The 22,277-nt window shown below is 53.4% G+C and overlaps 1 protein-coding gene across 4 annotated transcripts in view; it reads right to left on the minus strand.

Moving 5' to 3' along the window:
* MYOM3 (myomesin 3) overlaps window positions 1–22,277 on the minus strand; it is a 52,601-nt gene that overhangs the window by 23,710 nt on the left and 6,614 nt on the right. For all 4 annotated transcript variants that reach the window (XM_043445586.1, XM_043445585.1, XM_043445587.1 and 1 more), the window contains 12 exons: window positions 18,973–19,068; window positions 17,380–17,468; window positions 15,200–15,244; window positions 14,600–14,740; window positions 13,038–13,199; window positions 12,245–12,386; window positions 11,035–11,234; window positions 9,828–9,881; window positions 9,312–9,439; window positions 7,649–7,832; window positions 4,590–4,764; window positions 257–378 (listed from right to left, as the gene is read on the minus strand). In XM_043445586.1, coding sequence (XP_043301521.1) covers window positions 257–378; window positions 4,590–4,764; window positions 7,649–7,832; window positions 9,312–9,439; window positions 9,828–9,881; window positions 11,035–11,234; window positions 12,245–12,386; window positions 13,038–13,199; window positions 14,600–14,740; window positions 15,200–15,244; window positions 17,380–17,468; window positions 18,973–19,068 — 1,538 coding nt within the window. The remainder of the gene's footprint in view (window positions 1–256; window positions 379–4,589; window positions 4,765–7,648; window positions 7,833–9,311; window positions 9,440–9,827; window positions 9,882–11,034; window positions 11,235–12,244; window positions 12,387–13,037; window positions 13,200–14,599; window positions 14,741–15,199; window positions 15,245–17,379; window positions 17,469–18,972; window positions 19,069–22,277) is intronic.

Raw genomic sequence — 22,277 nt, forward strand, 5'->3', positions numbered from 1 at the left:
CGGCGGTGTCCCTTGAAAACTCTGATTCTGCTACACGGAGGACACCTGGGCTTCCACTCTGGCCTCAGGCCACTGTTACTCTCCTCTCAAAGGATTGGGTGGTCAGGGGCAGCATCTGATCCCCCAGGGAGGCTTCTGCCCTGTGGCCTCTGGAATTGGACCCTCCAAGAGATGGTCGATTAGCCCCCAGCTCTCTGCCCAGGCCACGGCTGCCCACCCCCCAGGCTTGCAGGCTGCACCTGCCCTGTGGACTCACCCAGAGCCTGCTTGACCCTGATGGGTTCCGTGACAGCTGAGCTCTCCCCGACTCCGGCTTCGCTGACGGACCTGATACAGAATTCATACTCCTTCCCTGTCCTTAGCCCGGGAATTGTAAACCTGGGAGAGAAATGTGCAGCCTTCAGGGATGGCCAAACTTTTGGAGACATCCCTGAAATTTCTAGAACAACCTTGTGGGGGATAAGTGGCCCCCAGCGTGGGAGGATTGGAGGTCTTCAGTTCTCACCTAAAGACCGTGTCCCTGCCCCCAAAGTCATGCCTGCATCCTGGAGGGTGAGGTCCTTAAGGTTTTAAAGGCTGTGACTTCTAGAGCCTGTCATTAAAGTGCAAACATGCTGGGGACTTCCCTGGCGGTTCAGTGGTTAAGAATTTGCCTTGCATTGCAGGGGACATGGGTTCAATCCCTGGTTGGGGAACTAAGATCCCACATACCACGGGGCAACTAAGCCTGAGTGCCACAATTACAGAGAAGCCTGTGCACCATCGCAGCAAAATTAAAAAAAAAAAAAAAAAGGCAAATACCTTGGGAAAGGTACCATGTGAAGGCCCAGGTAGCCAACCCCTGAACTGAGCAATCTAGTAGATCTCCAGGACTTTGGGCCTCATCCTGGGAACACGAGTGGTCTTTTTATCTGTACAAAGGCTGTAACTCTAAAATAGAGTCCCTTTAAAGACCCCCAAAGAGAATCATCAGCCAGAGACATACAAGGGCATTCTGGCTTAGAGAAAAATGTCCTCCCATCCTGTCCCTTCTTGGTAAGGCCCAGATTGTGACCCTCTTTTCCCCTCTCCATTTATCAACATTTTCCTGGAGCAAATCTTATTCTATAGGGAGCTTCTCTTGGCCAGTTGACTTCAAGGAGTTGAATGTTGGAAGGTTGGAGGGGCCCTTATGGAGCAAACCAGTTTCTTCATTTTACAGGTAGGGAAGGCCTTCTGCAGGAAGAATGAGGTGAACCAAGAGCACACAGCCCATCAGAAACACAACCTGGACTACAGCCCAGGCCTCCTGAATCCCAACACAGTGCCTGCCCATTCATTATTCGTTCATTCAAGTCTTTTTTGAGCATCTCCTGTGAGCCAGATTCTGAGGAGCTCGTGGCATGGTGGTGAACCAGGCCCTGCCTTCCAGCTGAGCTTGCTTTAGGCTATCACTTCTGGCAACACTCCTGGGCAGCTGTGTTCAACCTCTTCCTGGCCCTGACACGCGTAACCGATGAGATGTACACACATGTGATGAGCTCTCTGCATGTACCAGAGGAGCACGCCACTCTCACGTGTGACACGTTCTTCCGACACGCCACTCTTGTCACGTGACTCTCGCTCAGCCCCCAGGGATGCCCACAAGTCCTTGGGGAGATATCATTCCAGGGATAACTTGGACTCTGAGCTCATTTGTCCACAACCCGAACTTTAGAGGTGACAGCGTGAGTGACCGAGGCACCGTGAGCCATTGCGACGCCAGCTCCTGTCTCTTTCTTGGGGTGAAATGATCTTGTAGCCCAGGGTGAGGGGAGCCCACAGGTGCGCTCAGGGCCTGGTCAGTCGTTGGATGGAATGGGGGGGTACAGTTCAGTTCAGTTCAGTCGCTCAGTCACATCCGACTCTTTACGACCCCAAGAACCACAGCACGCCAGGCCTCCCTGACCATCACCAACTCCCAGAGTCCACCCAAACCCATGTCCATCGAGTTGATGATGCCATCCAACCATCTCATCCTCTGTCGTCCCCTTCTCCTCCTGCCCTCAATCTTTCCCAGCATCAGGGTCTTTTCCAATGAGTCAGTTCTTCGCATTAGGAGGCCAAAGTATTGGAGTTTCAGCTTCGACATCAGTCCTTACAGTGAACACCCAGGGCTGATCTCCTTTAGGATGGACAGATTGGATCTCCTTGCAGTCCAAGGGACTCTCAAGAGTCTTCTCCAACACCACAGTTCAAAATCATCAATTCTTCGATGCTCAGCTTTCTTTATAGTCCAACTCTCACATCTATACCATTGGAAAAACCACAGCCTTGACTAGACGGACCTTTGTTGGCAAAATAATGTCTCTGCTTTTTAATATGCTGTCTAGGTTGGTCATAACCTTCCTTCCAAGGAGTAAGCGTCTTTTAACTTCATGGCTGCAATCACCATCCGCAGTGATTTTGGAGCCCAGAAAAATAAAGTAAGCCACTGTTTCCACTGTTTCCCCTTCTATCTACCATGAAGTGATGGGACCGGATGCCATGATCTTAGTTTTCTGAATGTTGAGCTTTAAGCCAACTTTTTCACCCTTCTCATTCTCTTTCATCAAGAGGTTCTTTAGTTGTTCTTCACTTTCTGCCATAAGGGTGGTGTCATCTGCATATCTGAGGTTATTGATATTTCTCCTGGCAATCTTGATTCCTGCTTGTGCTTCCTCCAGTCCAGCGTTTCTTATGATGTACTCTGCATATAAGTTAAATAAGCAGGGTGACAATATACAGCCTTGATGTACTCCTTTTCCTGTTTGGAAACAGTCTGTTGTTTCATGTCCAGTTCTAACTGTTGTTTCCTGACCTGCATATAGATTTCTCAAAAGGCAGGTCAGATGGTCTGGTATTCCCATCTCTTTCAGAATTTTCCACAGTTTACTGTGATCCGCACAGTCAAAGGCTTTGGCATAGTCAATAAAGCAGAAATAGATGTTTTTCTGGAATTCTCTTGCTTTTTTGGTGATCCAGCGGATGTGGGCAATTTGATCTCTGGTTCTCCTGCCTTTTCTAAAATCAGCTTGAACATCTGGAAGTTCACAGTTCATGTATTGCTGAAGCCTGGCTTGGAGAATTTTGAGCATTACTTTACTACCATGTGAGACAAGTGCAATTGTGTGGTAGTTCGAGCATACTTTGGCATTGCTTTTCTTTGGGATTGGAATGAAACCTTTTCCAGTCCTGTGCCCACTGTTGAGTTTTCCAAAGTTGCTGACATATTGAGTGCAGCACTTTCACAGCATCATCTTTCAGGATTTGAAATAGCTAAACTGGAATTCCATCACCTCCACTAGCTTTGTTCATAGTGATGCTTCCTAAGGCCCACTTGACTTCACATTCCAGGATGTCTGGCTCTAGGTGAGTGATCACACCATTGTGATTATCTGGGTCGTGAAGATCTTTTTTGTACAGTTCTTCTGTGTATTCTTGCCACCTCTTCTTAATATCTTCTGCTTCTGTTAGGTCCCTACCATTTCTGTCCTTTATTGAGCCCATCTTTGCATGAAATGTTCCCTTGGTATCTCTAATTTTCTTGAAGAGGTCTCTAGTCTTTCCCATTCTATTGTTTTCCTCTATTTCTTTGCATTGATCGCTGAGGAAGCCTTTCTTATCTCTCCTTGCTATTCTTTGGAACTTTGCATTCAAATGGGTATATCTTTCCTTTTCTCCTTTGCTTTTCCCGTCCCTTCTTTTCACAGCTACTTGCAAGGCCTCCTCAGACAGCCATTTTGCTTTTTTGCATTTCTTTTTCTTGGGGATGGTCTAATGGGGGGATATGTGTCATTAACTGAGCCTCTGATCCCACAGAGCCTCAAAATGGAGAGACGTCATGAGCCCAGAAGCCTGAGGCTTCTGCTTGCAAGGACGAGGCCACCGAGTGAGGAGGGAAGCTCAGAGGGGATGGGGATGGGACAGGCAGGCTGAGCTGAGGTTCAGAGAGGGCGAGTCTCTGTGCAAAGGTCCCTGGTGAGCAAGAGTGGGTGAGGAGCCCGAACCCTGGCCTCCCAGCCTGTACCCTCTGCCTCTCTGTCTCTGAGCTCCTGGAAGGACAAGACCTAGCCAGTCACCGCTACCTTCCAATAGCGTGCCCTTAAGAGAGAGTTTGCCAGAGAAGAGGCTGTTTGTCCTGGTTCCTCTACTCACTGGCTAAGGACGTTTTGGCAAGCCACTTATCTGTGCTGTGCCTCAGTTTGCTCTGTGCAATGACAATAAAAATAGTAGTCTTGGGACTTCCCTGGTAGTCCAGCGGTAAAGAATCTGCCTAGCCCTGCAGGGGACTCAGGTTTGATCCTTGGTTGGGGAACTGAGATCCTACGTGCTATGAGGTAACTAAGCCTGTGAACCACAACTAGAAAAGCCTGTGTACCACAATGAAGACCCAGAACAGCCAGACAAGCAAAAAAGTAGCCCTAAGTTCCTAGGATTGCAGGTAGAACTAAATGATCTAACATATGAAAAGAGCTTAGAACAATGCCTTGTGCCCAACCATGTCTTGAATGGCAGGCTTCATCATTATTACTGTATTATAATTATCATCATTATTATTTCTGGGGCAGGAAGTGTGCGGGCAAACTCACCTGCTGCCCTGGATGGGTTTGTTGTTAACTGTTCGCCACTCAGATGATCCTGCCTCCCGGGAGTAGATGTAATAACCCAGGAGCTCTGGGCTGTCTTTCACTGGATCCCAGGTCAGGGAGACAGAGGTCTGTGTGTCTCGGAAAGCTTGAACTTGCGTTGGAGGCGGGAGAGTGGCTAAAACACAGAAATATGGGCTGAGTGAAGATGCTGTCCCACGGCTGGGAAGGGGGAGAGGTGTGGGAGAGGCAGAGAGGAGCGCACACGGGATGGGGGGTGGCTGGGGGCAGCCACAAGCATTTCAGACATGCCCTGGGGCTTTGGGCGGCTCTTTCTAGTCCCAGAGGTGTGCTCCAGGCTCTTGTATTCTGAACGTCCTCTCTCACCTCCAAACATTTCCACTTCCTCATTAAAATTCTTTTATCAATCCTCACTGTCACTTTCTCTCTTAGAAGTCACCAGATCTCACAATTTTCCTCAGCGTTTATCTTCAATCTCTAGGAAATATCTTTTGTTTCCCGTTGAAATGTAAACATTCATGGCTTTCTGAGACAATGTTCCTTGAGGTAGGGTCTGCCATGATTTGTTAAATGAAGAGATCTGGATGAATGGATGGGAGAATGGATGGAGGGATAGATGGATGAATGGATGGAAAGATGGATGGATGGATGAATGGATGGATGGATGGATGGATGAATGGATGGATGGATAGAGGGATGGATGGATGAATGGATGGATGGATGGATGGATGGATGGATGGATGGATGGATAGAGGGATGGATGGATGAATGGATGAATGGATGGATGGATGGATGGATGAATGGATGGATGGATAGATGTCAGACACAGGACCTTCCTAGTACTCTTTGTTTTTCTCAAACTCCTTACACATCTGTTTATGTTTTCCCCTCTTCCCTTTGTCCCCAAATTTGAGACTCCTCCAAGCTTCAGTTCCTTGGCTTGCTCCATTTTTCTTGAACTCTTCTCAAGAAAGGCATGAAGGGTCCACCTATGCCAGTGGCTTCAGTCCTCACCTCTCTGCAGGTGAATTCCCAGGCTTTACTGCCAGCCCTGCTCTCTCTCCTAAATTCTAGAGCCTTGTCTTCCATTTCCCCTGGACACTTCTCCTTGTGTTCTAGTGGTCCTTTGATGTCAACAGGCAAAGGTTGAACTCAGCATCCATCCAACACAAACCCAGCATCTATTGAGTGCCTACTCTGAGTCAGGTTCTGTACTTGGCCCGGGGGAGGTAGAGATGGGGTCCTGGGCTCAGGAAGGTCCTATCAGAAACTTCCGTCTCAGGTTGAAGACAGTGTGGCAGTGGATGAAGGCTGGGTGGTGGGGAGAGGCTTGAAGGAGTTCACACAGGGACCCCATGTATCCAGGAGACCTGATTCTACCAGTGGGCAAGAACTGGAGCTGAGGGTGTCCATGTATGGAGTCGTCCTCACACACTAAAATCTTGATTTCAAGGCCTGAGGATGTGTTTGTGATATAATCTTAATTTTAAAAAGTAGAATGCAAAGCTCTACATACGGCTTGATTGGACCTTCAAAAAGATGCACTGGTAGGCATGTGGTCGAAAGACCAGAAGAAGCCCAGGTACCTGGATACTCACAGTGCTTACCCTGTCAGTGGGATTTAGAGGGGTGGGGCATTCTTGCCCCTCCTTCCTTCCTTCCCTTGCTTCCATTCTCTCTTTCTCTCTTGCTTCTTTTGTATTTTCCTATTTTTGTATGATACTTTTGCTTTCATAATACAAGTCAATTCCTTTTCTTTTTTCCTCTCCTCCCCTCCTCTCTCTTCTTTTCTTCTCCTTTCCTTCTCTGAACTGTACCAGAACCTTGTCCAAAGGCTACCTTGTGGTCCAGAGACTGCCCACATCCAGTCACAAACCACTCACTGGCTGGGACCCTGAATCAAGCTTAATTGTTAACCAGACTAGAACAAAAGAAAAAGTCCATCTGCCCACCAACCTATTTATGCTTACGATGAATATGTATATGCGTTCACATGTGCTAAGTCGCATCAGTTGTGTCTGATTCTTTGCAACCCCATGGACAGTAGCCCTCCAGGCTCCTCTGTCCGTGGAGATTCTCTAGGCAAGAATACTGGAGTGGGTTGCCATGCCCCTCCTTCAGGGGATCTTCCCAACCCAGGGATCGAACCTATGTCTCTTACATCTCTTGCATTGGCAGGCAGGTTCTCTACCACTAGCACTACCTGGGAGGCCTGAATATATGCGCATATATATATTTATATATATCATTTTTCTACATTATTGAACACTACAAATCTAGGACTTGGTAATCTTCCCCACACAGGCCTTGTAGCACATCAGGCTTTTCTAAGATGGGCAGTGCTGCAGTTGGTTCCTTAAAAGGCTCGTTGGTGATGGCAGCTCCAGGGACCCATCTGGTCTTATCAAAGAGAGAAGAACCTCACAATCCAGAGGCCTCAGAGGAGAGAGGGCACCCCGGCAAGTCAGGCCAGGGTGGAGCTGCTGCTGGGAGGCCCAGGAAGGAGCCAGAGGCGGGGGTGATAACCAGACCTCCAGAACAGTAGGTTTGGCAGGTGAGGACATCAAGGTTTGCTGCTCAGAAATGACCTGCCCGGGTCCACGCTGTGCTGCTATTGAGAGGGGTCCCACCTGACGAGGCAGGGCTGGGGGTGGGACCAAGGAGAGGGCGGGAGGCCTGCCCAGGGGCTCAATCCTGGCTGCACGAGGGGGATCAGACTCTGGTTGGAGACCTTTAGCCCTGAGGGGCCACTGGTCACAGACAGCTCCTGTGCTGGACCCAGCTGGATTCTGCAACCCACGAATTGTTGATTTGGAAAAAAAAATGCCTGTACTTCCAAGAGCCTCTTGCCCAGAGAAATGTAATTCTTGATGGTCTGAAACTTTACAGGCCCGTGATCATGTTGCTTCTCGGCTTCGTGATAGGCAGAGCGGTCAGGAGCAGAGAAATGCACGTGGCTGTGTCCCTGCAGCCACCGGGGGCCTGAGGCTTGGTGCTGACGGCCTGGCTTGGCCTGCGCCCATCTCCTGCATCCCCGGTACCTGGCTTCCCCCTCAAGGCGATGGGCTCGCTGGGCTCTGAGGGATCGCTCATGCCGTACTGGTTTATCGCTCGCACTCTGAAGACGTACGACTTCCCTTTCTCCAGATCCAAGAGGGCGAATCTTGGGGATTTCACAGGAGTTTCTGAGTTGATGGCCTCCCAGGTGCCACTGCCTATGACCGACTGCGACAAAGGAGAGGAACTTGGCATTGGTTAAGTGGGAGAGCACTTGCCACATGTCCTCTCGTTAACCTCTCTCCCCACCCCAGGATGCCCCTCAATACCTGAGCTTTGAATTCACCTTCCTCCGTGATGTCTCTACCTGGATGCCCATGGAGCATCTCACATTCAGGGGAACTGACCCTGAACTTGCCTCCACGCCAGTGCTGCCCACATCTAGTCAAAGCACTTATCCTTCCCGCTGCTCAGGTCAGAGTCCTGGAAGCCTTCCTGGATTCTTTCTCTCATTTCTCACCCTCAGATATACTCCATCAGTGAATTCAGTTGGGGGAATTCCCTGGCAGTCCAGTGGTTAGGCACTGCCAGGACCCAGCTTTGATCCCTGATTGGGGCACTAAGATCCTGCAAGCTGTGCAGTGCGGCCAAAAAACAAAACAAAACAACCAACCAAAAAATACCCCCAAATCCCAAATCCAGCTGGTTCTACCTTGAAAATTTATCCAGAATCCAACCATGGTTTACCACTCTCAAGTTCCCTTTCCAGAACCTTGATCCAAAGCCACCATCGTCTCTCACCATCTGAGCTATCTCAATAGCCTCTGATCTGGTCTGCCTATTTCTAACTTTAACTCCCTTCAATCTTTTCTCCAAACGACAGGCAGAGGAATCCTCTTACAGCTCAAGTCAAATCCCATCCGTGTCTGCTCAGAACCCTCCCAAGTCCCGAGTCTCCCCGGAGTAAAAGCTGCTTCGTGGTCTGACTCCCGCCATCTGTCTGGTCACATCCCATGTCCCACTTTGTCCACCCACCAGGCTCCGTGGCCCCCTGCTGCTCCCCAATGGTGCCAGGCCCCACCCCTGCCTCTGGGTCTTTGCACTTGCTGGTCTTTTTTCCTGGAATGTTCTTCCTCCAGAAATCTCTGGCTGGCCCCTGATTTCCTTTAGTGCCATGCTTAGCCGCTCAGTCGTGTCCGACTCTTGCGACCCCATAGATTGTAGCCTGCCAAGCTCCTCTGTCCATGGGATTCTCCAGGCAACAATATTGGAGTGGGTTGCCATCTCCTTCTCCAGGAGATCTTCCTGACTTAGGCATTGAACCCGGTCTCCTGCATTGCAGGCAGACTCGTTACCGACTGAGCTTTGAGGGAAGCCCCATTTCCTTTAGGCTTTTACTCTAAACTCACCTTCTTGGGGAGACCTCTCCAGTTCCTCCATCTAAATGTCAGTAGCTCCTTCCCCTCAACACTTCAAATCCCTTCCATAGCTGGAGATAACCTCAAGGTTAATCCACCCCCCTGCCTCCGTGTAGGGCTATGTTCAGGACTTCCAGACAGAAAATTCTCTTCTCATTAGGGTTCCCCAGGGGATGCCGCTGGGGTCTCTCAGCACCTCCCTGGACCAGCACTCCCCCTCACATCCTGGTCCCACAGCGTTTCTATTTCTCTGGCTGGCCTGGGGCCGGGGCCCTTGGGGTCTCCGTACCTTCTCCAGGAAGTACGTCAGCGGGGCTTTGCCCCGGGGCCTCGGCTCTTCCCAGCCCAGAACCACGTAGGCCTCACGGATCTCGCTGCCGTGGACGTTAGTCGGGGGTGAGGGGATGGTCACGAAGTCTGGAATCAGAGTTGCCCGGGGACTGAGATGTGTGGGCCCTCAGAGATCCCAGATCTCAGCCCCTCACTTCACAGAGGTGGGGGTCGGGGCCCAGAAGAGGGGCAGGAACTTGCTTTAATCACACAACAAGGCTGGGCAGGCAGGGCCGGAACCAGAGCCTGGGTGTCCCCATGTCCTGCTGGAGACTTTCCCCAATGTCTGCGTCCCCCAGGAGGGGCACAGGCACTCACCCAAGAGCCTGGCCCCAAGTTGGATTCCCCACGCTCACCATCCCACCCATGCCCACAGACAGCTTCTGCCTCGGGCCAGTTTGTGTCCCAGAGTTTCCAGACTGCAAAGGTGGCGGGCTGGAGTCTTGAGGCCAAGGATCAGGGGATTCACACATACCGTCAAACTCATCTGTGCTGACCGTGATGGTTTTTCCCATATCAAAGGGGATCTCTAGGATGGAGAATGGAACCCGTTAGCGGAGAACCAAGGGCTGCAGGGCGTGTGGCTGGGGCAGGAAGGGGCAGGGCAGGGCCTGTCCGGCTCTGGGGGCCAATTCCTCCCCCACCCCTGGTCCTGGCCTCTCGGCCCCTCTGTGTGTTCCCAGGCAGGTGGCATTCTCAGACCCCGGAGGTGCTCTGCCCGATGGGGACAAAGTGGGACAGAAAGGAGGAGCGAAGGGGTCAGATTCCGAGGGCACAGCATACCCGGGTCAGGGTGACTCCTCGGGGCTGAGAGGGCTCTGTCCCCCACTCTCTGCCTCCCCACCTCCACCCTCCAGGCTGGGAGCTTCTGAGTCAGGGCAGTTTCCCTCCTGTGGGTTAAGGGCATCTGAAGAAGGTGCTGTGGTTTCACCCCAGATTAGCATCTGGTGCTAAGATTTGTGTTTCTTCCAGCAGACAAGCTCTAAATCCCTCCTCAGGCTAGGGGTTGCTAAGGATAGCACTATGTCTCCTCCATCAGACTAGGGGTTCCTGAGGCTGTGTCAAAGCTATGGTTTTCCCAGTAGTTATGTTTGGATGTGAGAAATGGACTATAAAGAAAGCTGAATGCCGAAGAATTGATGATTTTGAGCTGTGGTGTTGGAGAAAACTCTTGAGAGTCCCTTGGACTGCAAGGAGATCCAACCAGTCCATCTTAAAGGAAATCAGTCCTGAATATTCATTGGAAGGACTGATGCTGTAGCTGAAACTCCAATACTTTGGCCACCTGACGCAAAAAACTGACTCATTAGAAAAGACCCTGTTGCTGGGAAAGATTGAAGGCAGGAGGAGAAGGGGACGACAGAGGATGAGTTGGTTGGATGGCATCACCGACTCAACGGACATGAGTTTGGGTGAACTCCGGGAGTTGGTGATGGACAGGGAGGCCTGGTGTGCTGCAGTCCATGGGGTCCTAAAGAGTCGGGCATGACTGAGCAACTAAACTGAACTGAACTGAGGCTGTGTCTCCTCCATCAGACTGGGGGTTCCTGGGGGCTGGGCTGTGTCTCGTCTTCTGGACCAGGGCTGGGAATGGGGGCCGTGCACCTGTCTCCTGTGTGAGGCAGTCCTGGGTGTGCCCTGATGGAAGCTCTAGCCCGTCCTTTCAGGGCCTCTGTGCCCACCTGTCTTCCTCTGAGCTTCGTCGCGGTCACCCATGACAACCGGCTCGGAAGCCTTGGAGGGGACGCTGCTGCCTGCTTTGTTGACGGCTCTCACCCGGAACCGGTAGCTCTGGCCTTCGATGAGGCCTTGGATTGGGCACCGACAGGTCCCGCCAGGAGCCTGGTGGCATGGCACCCATTCCTCAGACTCTCCCTGGCACCTGTGGGAGAGAATCCCCGGCTTCAGACCATGCCCGTGACTCACACCCTCAGTCTGAGCCTATAGCAGGGTCTTCCCCCCACCCTGGGCTATCCGCCCAGCTTGTCTCGGCCAGGGAAATACTTGCTCTCCATTTAAAAGCCCGGCTCCAGCCTTGGGTTCGTAGGAGGCCTTCTCACCATCCTCCACCAACCAGGATGCTAATCAAAAGAGCTAGTGCTATTCATGGGACTTTCCTGTGGGTTGGAGCTGTGCTGTGCCCTTCACAGCCATCATCTTGTTTAATCTTGAAGGTCCTTGAGGTTAGGTGTGATTACCTTCACTCTACCAGTGGGATCTGAGTTTAAGGAGTGAGATGACTTGCCCAAGGTCACGTGGCTCATGAGCGGGTAACTTAGCATTTCCCCAAGGACTGTCCATTCCCCTGTTGGTGTGTGTTCTAGAGGGATCCTCAGAGTCTGGGATCTCTACACCCTCTGGGTACCGCTATTCCTAGCACTGGCTGGATGTACCTCAGTGTACATCAGGGGCAGTGTACCTCAGTTTCCTCATCTGTAGAATGGGGCACTAGCACATCCCCTACCCCCTCAGATAGGGGTTGTTGTAAGGATTCAAGTGGCTGGATTAGGCCTTATCTCCAGCTAGGGCCTCGGAGCTGGCAGTGGGTGAAGGAGGAGGGATGTATGGGCCCTCCCCCTCCTGGGAAGACCCTCCCTCCAGGCTCAGGACTCCTGGGTCTCTCACTCAGGGAGGAAAGCAGCCACTGAAGCCACGTGTGCTCAGGTTTCAAGCTCTGATGTTTGTCCCTCCCAGGGTCAGCTTGTGCCGTAAAGCGTCCAGGGCAGTGGCTGACTCCAGTGGTGGACACACTTCTGTTGCCCCTAAATAACACACCTGCCTCTGACCCTGTCCCAAGGAGAGGCATGGGGTCCCTCTTTCCTGTGGCTCCCACTCTTATTCTCATAGAGCCATCTCCCCCCGTGGGCTCTGCCACGCAAGAGACCCACTCACAGCTCGATGGAGTAGCCGGTGATGGGGTTGCCCCGGGTGTCGCTGGGCGGGGTCCAGGTCAGGATGAGGCAGTCTCTGTTCACATTCAGGCATCGAACATTCAAAGGGGAGCCTGGGACCCCTGGCTTCTCGGCTGCAGCATCTGAAACCCGGGACGGTGCGGGGCGCGGGGAGACAGTAGGGGCAGCTCTTCCAGTCAATGTCCACTTGGCAACCAACCCCCTCCCATTCCCACCCATCATTCCTCTTCTCGCTAACCCCCCAGGGGTGCAGTTGATCTTGAAGACCAAGACCAAGACAGCCTGTTCTTTTAAATAGCAGCATCTAGGGGTAGGTGGGTGGGAGTCCAGTTTATTAGGGGCCCATTCTACACCATCTGCCTGAACAATTGGCACAGTTCGTCTTTGAGTCCCAGAGCAACTCTCCATTTTGCAGGTGGGAATACTGAATCTCCTAGAGAAAGAGTCAATCGCCCAAGGTCACCCAGCTGGTGAAGTGGCAAAGCCCAGAGGCAGAAATCAAGCAGGACTAGAAGGATGCCAGCTCACGCTCAGCCCTCCTCTCCAGCTCCCTCCGAGCCTGAGACCCTCAGGCTGGGTCCCTTTGGAGGGTCATGGGATGTCACAGGCAATCTTGGAAAGACTCTGCCTCAACACTCCCATTCACTATATAGCAGGGACACCGAGGCCCCAAGGAGCTGGGGACTCGCCCCCATGTCCCACGGCAAGTCGGTCAAGGCAGAGTCCTGGTCCCTGGGCTCTGGCTGGGCCCCCTGCCCCTAGCCACCCCTTACCTCTCACAAACACGTAGGCGCTCTGCTCCCGGAGCCCAAAGGGCGATGGCACCTGGACCGTGTAGAGGCCCTCATCCTCCTTGTAGGCACAGGCCACCTTCAGGACTGCCTGGCGGTCAGCATAGAGGATCTGCCGGCGGCCGGAGGACCTCAGCAGCCTCCCTGCAGGGAGAGGGGGTGCAGGGTGAGCTTGTGGGCAATCCGGAGCTCACCCAGGAACCCGTAGGTGCTTTGGGATTCAGGCAGAGATGAGGCTGGCCGGCGGTTGGAGGCTCTGCTGGGGAGTTGGGGGAGCGGGTGGCGACCTTCAGGACTCTGCCAAGGTGATCTCTGAACTTCCCTCCGTAGCAGGCTTGGTGGGGGTGGTGGGGGTGGGGAGCGCCCGGGGAAGGGGCGTGGGGCTGCTGGCTTGGTGAGGAGTTGGAGGTTCTCTGAAGAAGTGGGAACAAGAGCAGGGGGGGCCTGGTGTGAGAGTCAGAGACTCTTTGGGAGGCTGGGGGCTCAAGGAAGGAGATAGGGCTCGGTGGGTGGGGGTTGTGAGCTCAAGGAAGGGAGGGGGCTTGTTCGGGGGATGGGGACTCAGGAAAGGGAGAGAGGACTTACTGAGAGGGTGGGGGTGTTGGGGAGGAGGGTGGGAGGTCGGCAGGTGGGACCTTAGGGAGAGGGGCGGGGACTCAGGGAGGGGGCTGTGGGCTCCAGGCCTCGCCCGAGGTCCTGCTGCGCACCATGCTGCTCCTTGTCCCGCAAAGGCCCCTCCTGCCCGTCAGCACCACCTCTGTCCCCGAGAGGTTTGGGGGATGTCTCGGCCTGTTATCACAGCAGTTTCTCAGGGCTCGTGGCTTCCCTACTCCTCCGCCCCCAGGCCCCCAAGGGGCACCTCCCTAGGCTCAGGCTGCTGGGGGTGCTGCACTCCTGGCTCTTTGGCTGCAGGCTTGGTCACGAATGGGGCAGGAGGTTCAGCCGCCCGTCTCCTCCCTGGCTGATCCGTCTCTTTCTGCCTGAGCTGATTGGGCCTTCCCCAGCCCTGGCCCGTGATCCCCCAGCGGTCTTCCAGCTCACGAGCAGCAGTTCTTGCCTGCACCCACACGCTGACTCTGAAAAGCCCGAGGCAGGTGTCACACCCCGCCCTGACCCTCCTTACGCTGACCTGCCTCCTGCGCTTGGCCCCTGCTCCTCTTGCTTCAGAGTCCTCACCCGAGCGTGCTGATGGCGAGCGTGTGTGCCTGAAGGGCTCTCAACCAGAGGCTCTCGAGGGGCAGAGGCTGCAGCTGTGTTGTTTTGGCTTCCTGCCCGCTCTCGGATGGAGAGCCCCCTGGCCTCATGCGTGTCTGTGCCTGCCCCTGCCCTGGCACCCAGCGCAGGGCTTGGCACTGTGAACGCTCGGTGACCCTTTGCAGGGTGATTTGATCTGAGCCCACCTGGCTTGTTCAGCTTCCCTCTGCCTCGGCCGCACTCATCACTCAGCTTGTACGGGCTGTGGAAGGGGCATAGCTGAGTTCCTCTCTCCACCAGGGGTCTATCTCTGCCTCTGCAGGCTGGGGGCCAGGAGCAGGGGTCCTCACCGTCTCGGAACCACTGGATGTTCTGCTCAGCGTCCAACACATCTTCAGAAAATAGGCAGTTCAGGGAGAAGGCTTCCTTCTCACGGGCGAAGACCGGCTTCAGCACTGATGTGAATTCCACGCTGGGGCCAAACATCAGTCCTGGTGGGAACAGAAATTTAGGACAGAAGTTTTCTGAGGCTGTGTCGGCTTAGCCTGGGGCTTAGATGGAAGTGAGGAGGACCCTTCTGGGGTGTCCCCACTCTGCTGGGTCAGGATTCACAGTTCTCCAGGTGGTCTTAACAAGGAGAAGAGCCTGATGCTGGGGGCTGTGGGGTGGGGAAGAGATTTCTTTAGGTGGGACCAGGTGAACTGAAATGGCAAATATCCATTTGTCTGTTTGGCTTTGCCTTTTTCTCATTCAGCTTTGGCCACTGGACAGCCCAGAGGCTAGGGGCAAATATGGGGTGCCTAGGGGCCCCCAGAAGCCAGTCCACAAGTATTAACAGTTTACAGGCAATCCCCACATGAACATCCCTTTGTGGACAATGGATGGTTATATTCTAAAGGGGCCCCAGACACCCTCCTCCCTGAAAGCCCATCCCTCCCCAGCCTCCTTACTTTTAAAGATCTCCGAATCGAAGCCAGCATCCTTTCCCAGGAAAGCTGAAATCCAGAGCAAATGGGAGTTGGAGAAGGCTCAGCATCCACACTGCTACTGGATTTTGGGGGCATGGCCTCTGGGTCCTGATCTAGCAGGGCCTCCCTCTTCAACTTGGAGAAAGTTCCCTGGCCTATCTGTGCCTCATTTCCTTCCTAAGTCCTACCTGATGGGGGTGGTGGTGGGTTCTGAATGCCTGAGTTCACATGAACAAAGCCCTTAGCAGGACCCTGGCATATAGTCGGTGCTCAATAAATCGTGTTTTCCTTCCCAAGGGCTTCCCTGGTAGCTCAGATGGTAAAGAATCCACCTGCAATGTGGGAGACCTGGGTTCGATCCTTGGGTTGGGGAGATCCCCTGGAGGAGGGCATGGCAACCCACTCCAGTATTCTGGAGAATCGCCATGGACGAAACCCACCCACTGCTAGGATCACAGAATCCTAGAGGTGGAGCATGGTCAGACTGGGATTTCTGGTAGGTTCAGGGCTGCGCTAGGAAAGTCTCCTGGGGGCTTCAGGGTGAAGTCCAAGGTGGTGTGGACACAGATCACCAGGGGACAGTGAGAACAGTTTTTGTTCACATAGCACGCACCACGTGATGCTCATTAACTCATTTAATCCTCACGGCAGCCTTGTCTCTTGGTGACATTATTATCCTCTAATACAGATGGGGAAACTGAGGCATGATCACCCAGCAAGCACCTCAACAGCCTAAAACCACCGCATGACACTGGTCCCTGGGAAGGCTCTGATGGAGGGAGGGACGGGGATTCAGAGGAGGTGATGGGAAGGAGGGGCGGACAGAGGGAGGCAGGGTCTGAGGCCCTGACACCTGACCTTGCACTAGACTTTGGATGGCTCAGATTCCACCCAGAGAGCCTGGCTCGGCAATGGGACAACTGCCTCCCAAGAGCTATTTGGGGAACAGGGCAGAAGGGTGGAGAGGCTGTGAAGGACAGTTGAACAAGGACTGATGAGAACTGGGGAGGTGGGGCTGGACTCCAGCCTGCCTGCCACCCAGTATGTGTGTGAGTGTGTGTGAGCGTGTGAGTGTGTGAGTGTGTGTGTGAGTGTGTGTGTTTGAATTTGCATACATGGAGTTTCTCTCTCTGGGTCCTTAGGGCAAGGCCTTGGGCTAACCAGTCCATCCTAAAGGAGATCAGTCCTGGGTGTTCATTGGAAGGACTGATGTTGACGCTGAAACTCCAATACTTTGGCCACCTGCTGCAAAGAGCTGACTCATTTGAAAACACCCTGATGCTGGGAAAGATCGAAGGCAGGAGCAGAAGGGGACGACAGAGGATGAGATGGTTGGATGGCATCACTGACTCAATGGACACGAGTTTGAGTAAACTCCGGGAGTTGGTGATGGACAGGGAGGCCTGGCGTGCTCGTATAGAGTCAGACACGACTGAGCGACTGAACTGAGCTGAACTTGGGCTCAAAGGTGTGGCCTCCTTGGCTAGACCCTGCCTGGGCCATGGGCTGATAGGGTGGTTGGGGGAGGATTATCCTTCCCCAAGAGTCTGCTGCAGCCAAGCTCTACCTAAACCATCACATTTAACCCACAGGAGCATCTGGGGCAGCAGGAGGACTCCCTGTTTGCAGATGGGGAAGTCAGGGAAGCGTGGTGGTGCCCGGGCTCACACGGCCCACCAGCATCAGAGGAAGCTTGCGGCCTGGGGTCTGGTGGACTTGAGGGTCTCTCCTGCTTTGGGCTCTGATCAGTGTCCAGGAGGAGCCTGAGCTAACTGGGAAATATGCACCAGAAGCTTAAAAGGGCAGTGAGGGTCAGCAGGGGAGGTGGTAGGACTCAGCCTTTGCCCTCTGAGGACTGCTGGTGGCCAGGCCGCCTTCCCAGAAGTCCTGAGCTGGATCTGGACCCAAAAGCCCAACCCGGTAGGACAAGCCTGCTCTTGAACAGGCACTGAACTGGTATATAGGTTGAATAGCCTGAGGGTGGAGAATCTCACTTGCTCTGAAGGCCTCGGGGAAGCAGGAGTCCCGGTGGCTGCCCTGGTTACTCAATCCCAGGACAAATACCCCTGCCCCGCCCCGAGTCTGGTGCAGACCCACGTCCTCATCTGCTCATCCAGGGCTGGCTGTGGGCCACCTGGCCTCTTGGGCACGGGAGGACTCACTGCGGACAAGGACTTTGGCAAAGGAGGAGGCCTGGCCGAAGGCGTTCTTGACCTTCACCGTGTAGGTGGCTGCGTCCTCAATGGTACATCTGAAAAGGAGGGAGGGAGATGTTTCCCCGAGGCTGCTGGGCTCCACGGAAAACTCAAGCCCGGAGAGCAGGGTGGGTGGGGAAGGGGGTAGTTACAGGAGGACTTTAGGCTCTAGGTCAGGCTCTGCCCCTGAGAAGCTGGGTGCCTTTGGGCTGCCCCTGTCCCTCTCCACACCTCCAGGCCCGCCTTTGAAAAACTGGGAAAACATAACACCGCAGCTTAAGGTGAAAGTGCTTTGAAAGTACGATTGTTATGATAACATTTGAGCTAAGTGACTGGTCCAGAGTCCCAGAGCAACTGGAATTCAACCCCACTTCAAGGGGACAAGCCCGCTCTGGGTCATGGCCTCCCCGCTCTGTCAACACCTCCTGGGCAGAACCCTGGGGCAGGAGATGCCCAGGCACACTGCCAGCCTGTGTCAGACCTGGGCCAGTTGCCCAGGTGTTCTCAAGCCCAGGCCTGGGGCTCACCACCAGCCAGGCCAACCCTGCTCCTCGTGGAGGCTGGGGCTGGCTCCACCCCAGGGCCACCGTGGCGGTAGGGCGTATCTGGCCCCATCGGCCAGCAGAGAGGCCCCTTGGTGGCCCCTCTCTTCCCCTGCTTGCTTGGAGCAGGCATCCCTCTGGTTTCAAAGGTCAGTTCCACCTGCTCCCCGAGGCTGCCCCAGCCCTGCATGCTGTCACCGACGGTGTGGTCCATGGGGCACCTCCCTGTGGAGCCTTGGAGGATCAGGTATTTATGTCCACTCAGCCCCACTTGGCTTCTGGAACCTCCTGTTTATATTCGTGTCTCCCAGAGCCCCAGTGGGCTGAGGCGGAGGGCTTGGTGTATTGGAAAGAACCCAGGTGGAAAGAACTGACTCAATCCCAGGCCCTGCCCTGTACAAGCTGTGCAAGAGCCTTAATCTTTCAGAGCCTCAGTTTTCTCATCTGTCACATGGATGGAACAATGTTTCCTAGAGAGAATGAGGATGGGCCTTGACAACTATATTCGGAAAGCAGCGAGCACAGGGCTTGGCACCTGGAGGAATTCAGAACCTGGCAGTTCATACAAACAGTGCGTACTTTGGGGAATACTGTGCTCATTTCCTTCATGCATACTGCCTCTTCCTTCAACACTGTGCTTAAGACTTACTACCTCCTGAAAGGCCTACCTCTCTCTGTTCTGCTTCCCCTTGCACGCGCGTGTGTATATGTGTGTGTGTGTGTTCTCGCCCCCAGCAAGGAACTCTCCCCACATACCTAGCTGCTAGCCAAGTCCAAATTTCTCACTGTGTATTCTAAGACATTGGAATCACATGGGGGTGTCTGTTAAATACCAATTCCTGGGCCCCACTTCAGGCTTATTTAATCTGACTCTATGGGAGTGAAAGGAGGGTCCATCCCACATTCACTCTTTTGAGGCTGACGTGGCTCATAGCTCTGAGGAGCGGTTTGGACCTGCTCTGGCCTTGGCAGTGCTGGGGCTTGGGACCGTGGGTCTCTCTGGGGCTCATGTTCTCACCTCCTGATCTCCAGCGTCAGCAGTCCATAGTTGTTGGTGATTCGATACTTGCCGGCAGGAAAGAGGCGGGGATCAATTCTCATGTCATTTTTGTACCTGTGGAGACACACTGGCGTGTGGGAGGCAACGTGGTTCTGAGCGGGAGGGATCCCGAGCCTCTTGGGCCTGGATTCCAACCTCAGTTTTGTGCTGCTTATTCATCTGTGTGACTCAGGGCAGCTCTAAACCTCAGTTTTTCTCATCTGTGAAATGGGAATAATAATTGTGCTGACCTTGTAGGGTTGTTGTGATGATTAAATGGGATAAGATATGTAAAGTTTGAAGGCTGTGGATGCTCAAGTGTTTATTCCCTTCTGGAGGGCAGAGAAGAGGGAGCCATAATTAGGGGTATCTGCACCTTCCCTTACCAGGGGTACCCCCAAGGACCAGGCTCCAGCTTTCCTTCCTCTCTGAAGGGGTACCAAGGAAAATTCTCCATCCCTTCCTTTTTGCCAACCCCCAGGACAACAGTTCTTAATCTCAGTTCTTGTTAAAGTCACCAGTTCAGTTCAGTTCAGTCGCTCAGTCGTGTCCGACTCTTTGTGACTCCAAGGACCACAGCACACCAGGCCTCCCTGTCCATCACCAACTCCTGGAGTTTACCCAAACTCATGTCCGTTGAGTCAGTGATGCTATCCAACCATCTCATTTAAAAATCTCCATGCTCAGAGTCTGAATGTAAGCCTTTGAGAATTTGTATCAGAATCTGCTCCTTGCAGGGACTTCCCTGGTGGTCCAGTGGTTAAGAATCTGCCTTGCAATGCAGGGGATGTGGGTTTGATCCCTGGTTGGGAACTAAGATCCCTCATGCCACAGGACAGTGAAGCCCTTACACTGCAACTAGAGAAAAGCTTCAGCTAAGACCCAGTGCAGCCAAACATGAACTAAATAAATATTAAAACATAAACTTCTCATTGTTCTCCACCAGCCATTCTCCTCTTATTCTAAAGTAGATCTAACATGTTTCCTAGTCTCTGCTTCTGCTAGGTGTGACCATGTGACTAAATTAAGTCTTGTCAACAGAAATAAGTCCAAGAGTCACGTGGCTGCTTCTGATGACACTCTCTGCCCGGTTTCACATCATCTTTCCTTCCAATCTTGAGGCAAGAATACAGCCATAAATATGGCTGCCATCTTGAACCAGGAAGACCCGAGGTCTCCAGCCGTGCGTGGGAACAGGCCTGAGTCCCTAAGCTGAGGGGTGGAGTTGCCATGCAGCCCCTCCCCATCTACATCAGATATTTACATGAAGGGGAAAAAAAATCTATCTTCTGTAAGTCATTAAAAAAACTCCATGCCCAGGCTTTAGCCCAGATCCATGAAATCAGAATTTCTGGGCGTAGAATCTGGGCATCAGTTATTTTGAAACTTGCCAGGTGATTCCCAACCATGGCCCCACCCCACTGTACCCCAGATACTTCCTTTTGTTTTCTGTGAAGTCTTGTTCCCTCTGCTGCAAGCCCTGGACAGCCAGGTGGCCTTGCCTCTGCCCACAGCCCACTGGGGTATGTTCTGGAGGTCTGATGAGTGAATGTCTGTGAAAGTTAGGAGGTCTGGGTTCCTGACACTGTTTGCTGTGTGACTTGAGGCAAATCACTCTCCCTCTCTGGGCCTCTGTGTCCATGAGGACTTTGGGTGAAGAGTCAGCCCCAGAGGTGTGTGTGTGAGCATGCTCATTTGCTTCATTCATGTCCGACTCTTTGCAACCCTACGGGCTGTAGCCCGCCAGGCTTTGTCCATGAGATTCTCCAGGGAAGAATACTGGAGTAGGTTGCTATGCCCTCTCCAGGGGAATCTTGCCAACCCAGGGATTGAACCCGGGTCTCCTGTGTTGCAGGAGGATTCTTTACCATCTGAGCCACCAGGGAAGCCCAAGAATACTGGAGTGGGTAGCCTATCCCTTCTCCAGGGCATCTTCCCGACCCAGGAATTGAACTGGTGTCTCCTGCATTGCAGGCAGATTCTTTACCAGCTGAGCTACCAGGGAAGCCCAGCCCCAGTGGTGGTTGAGGTCAAAGAGGAGGCCTTGGCCAAAAGAGGGCGCCCCAGCCTCAGCATATCACCTTCCTTGGACCTGTCCACTCCCCATGCCCTGTTTGTCTCCATGGCGACCAAAACAGTGTTGTGTCTACACCCCACCTTACGGCCGTCAGGCCGTGCCTTCTTCTGAAAGGAGCCCAATTAAGTCTTCTGTGGGGAGGGTGGTGCCTAATCTGGATGTCCTATCTTTCCACCTCTCCCAGGCCTGGGGGGGGGGGGGCAAGGTCAGCGCCCCCATCCCCCAGCTGTCAGGAACATTCCAGACACCTCAGCCTGGGCCAGCCTCTGCCTTTCCCAGAAAAAGCAGCAGCTGCAGCTCTGGGCATGACCTGGACAGCCTGGGACCTCAGCTCTCATTTTGCCCCCCTCTGGGCGTCAGTCTCCTGCCTGTTCCTCAGGCCCTTGAAGGCTTGGCTGTGTGGATGAAGCTGAATGGCAGCCAATCATTAAACAGCATTCAATGAGACAACTGAGGCAGGCACCCAACCCAGAGCCTGGCTCAGTGAGGCCTACGTAAAAGAGTGAGATTTTTTATTATTTATCTAAGTTTATTTTCCCTTACATATTCTGGTGGGTCTTTTTCCTCCCCCCACCCCCAACCTCTTTTATAAATTAAAGAAATTTTTTGATTGCGTGGCTTGTGGGATCTTAGTTCCCTGACCAGAGATCCTGCACTCCTGGCAGTGAGAGAACTGAGTCCTAACTACTGGACCACCAGGGAATTTGCCATATTTTGGTGTTCACTTTACTTTTGCGGGTGGCTTGACCTGGGAGAGTGATTCTGATGTTCATGAACTGTGGCCAGGACCCAGTTCTGCAGAGTAAACATAGCCAGCCTGGACCTTGTCTGATGTGCCCTCTTGCTGCCCCTGCATTCAGGAAGTGCTCAATAACTGCTGAATGAATGGACTCTCCTGACAAGCCTGGGGAGCCAGGATCGTCCTGCTGACTCGGGCTGGGTCTCTACCAGAGCCTGGGCGAAGCTCTGGAGGCCAATCCGGGATGAGCCGGCCCTGTCAGAGGTGCCTGTTGATAGGAAACCTGATCCCCAAAGCCTGGAGCCCCTGGGGCCCCCTGAGTCCCTCTGGTTGGAGGTGGGCCTGGCCTGGGCCTCCAACACTTGCAAGGAATGCTCAGCTCCTTGTTGTGGCAACCTTGCTGGCAGGGGTGGAAACAAGCCTCCCTCCCCAGAGGCTCCCATGGAAAGCCTTAGATGTGAGCCTCGG

This window comes from Cervus canadensis, chromosome 24 (assembly GCF_019320065.1).
Source record: "Cervus canadensis isolate Bull #8, Minnesota chromosome 24, ASM1932006v1, whole genome shotgun sequence".
NCBI classification, from domain to species: domain Eukaryota; kingdom Metazoa; phylum Chordata; class Mammalia; order Artiodactyla; family Cervidae; genus Cervus; species Cervus canadensis.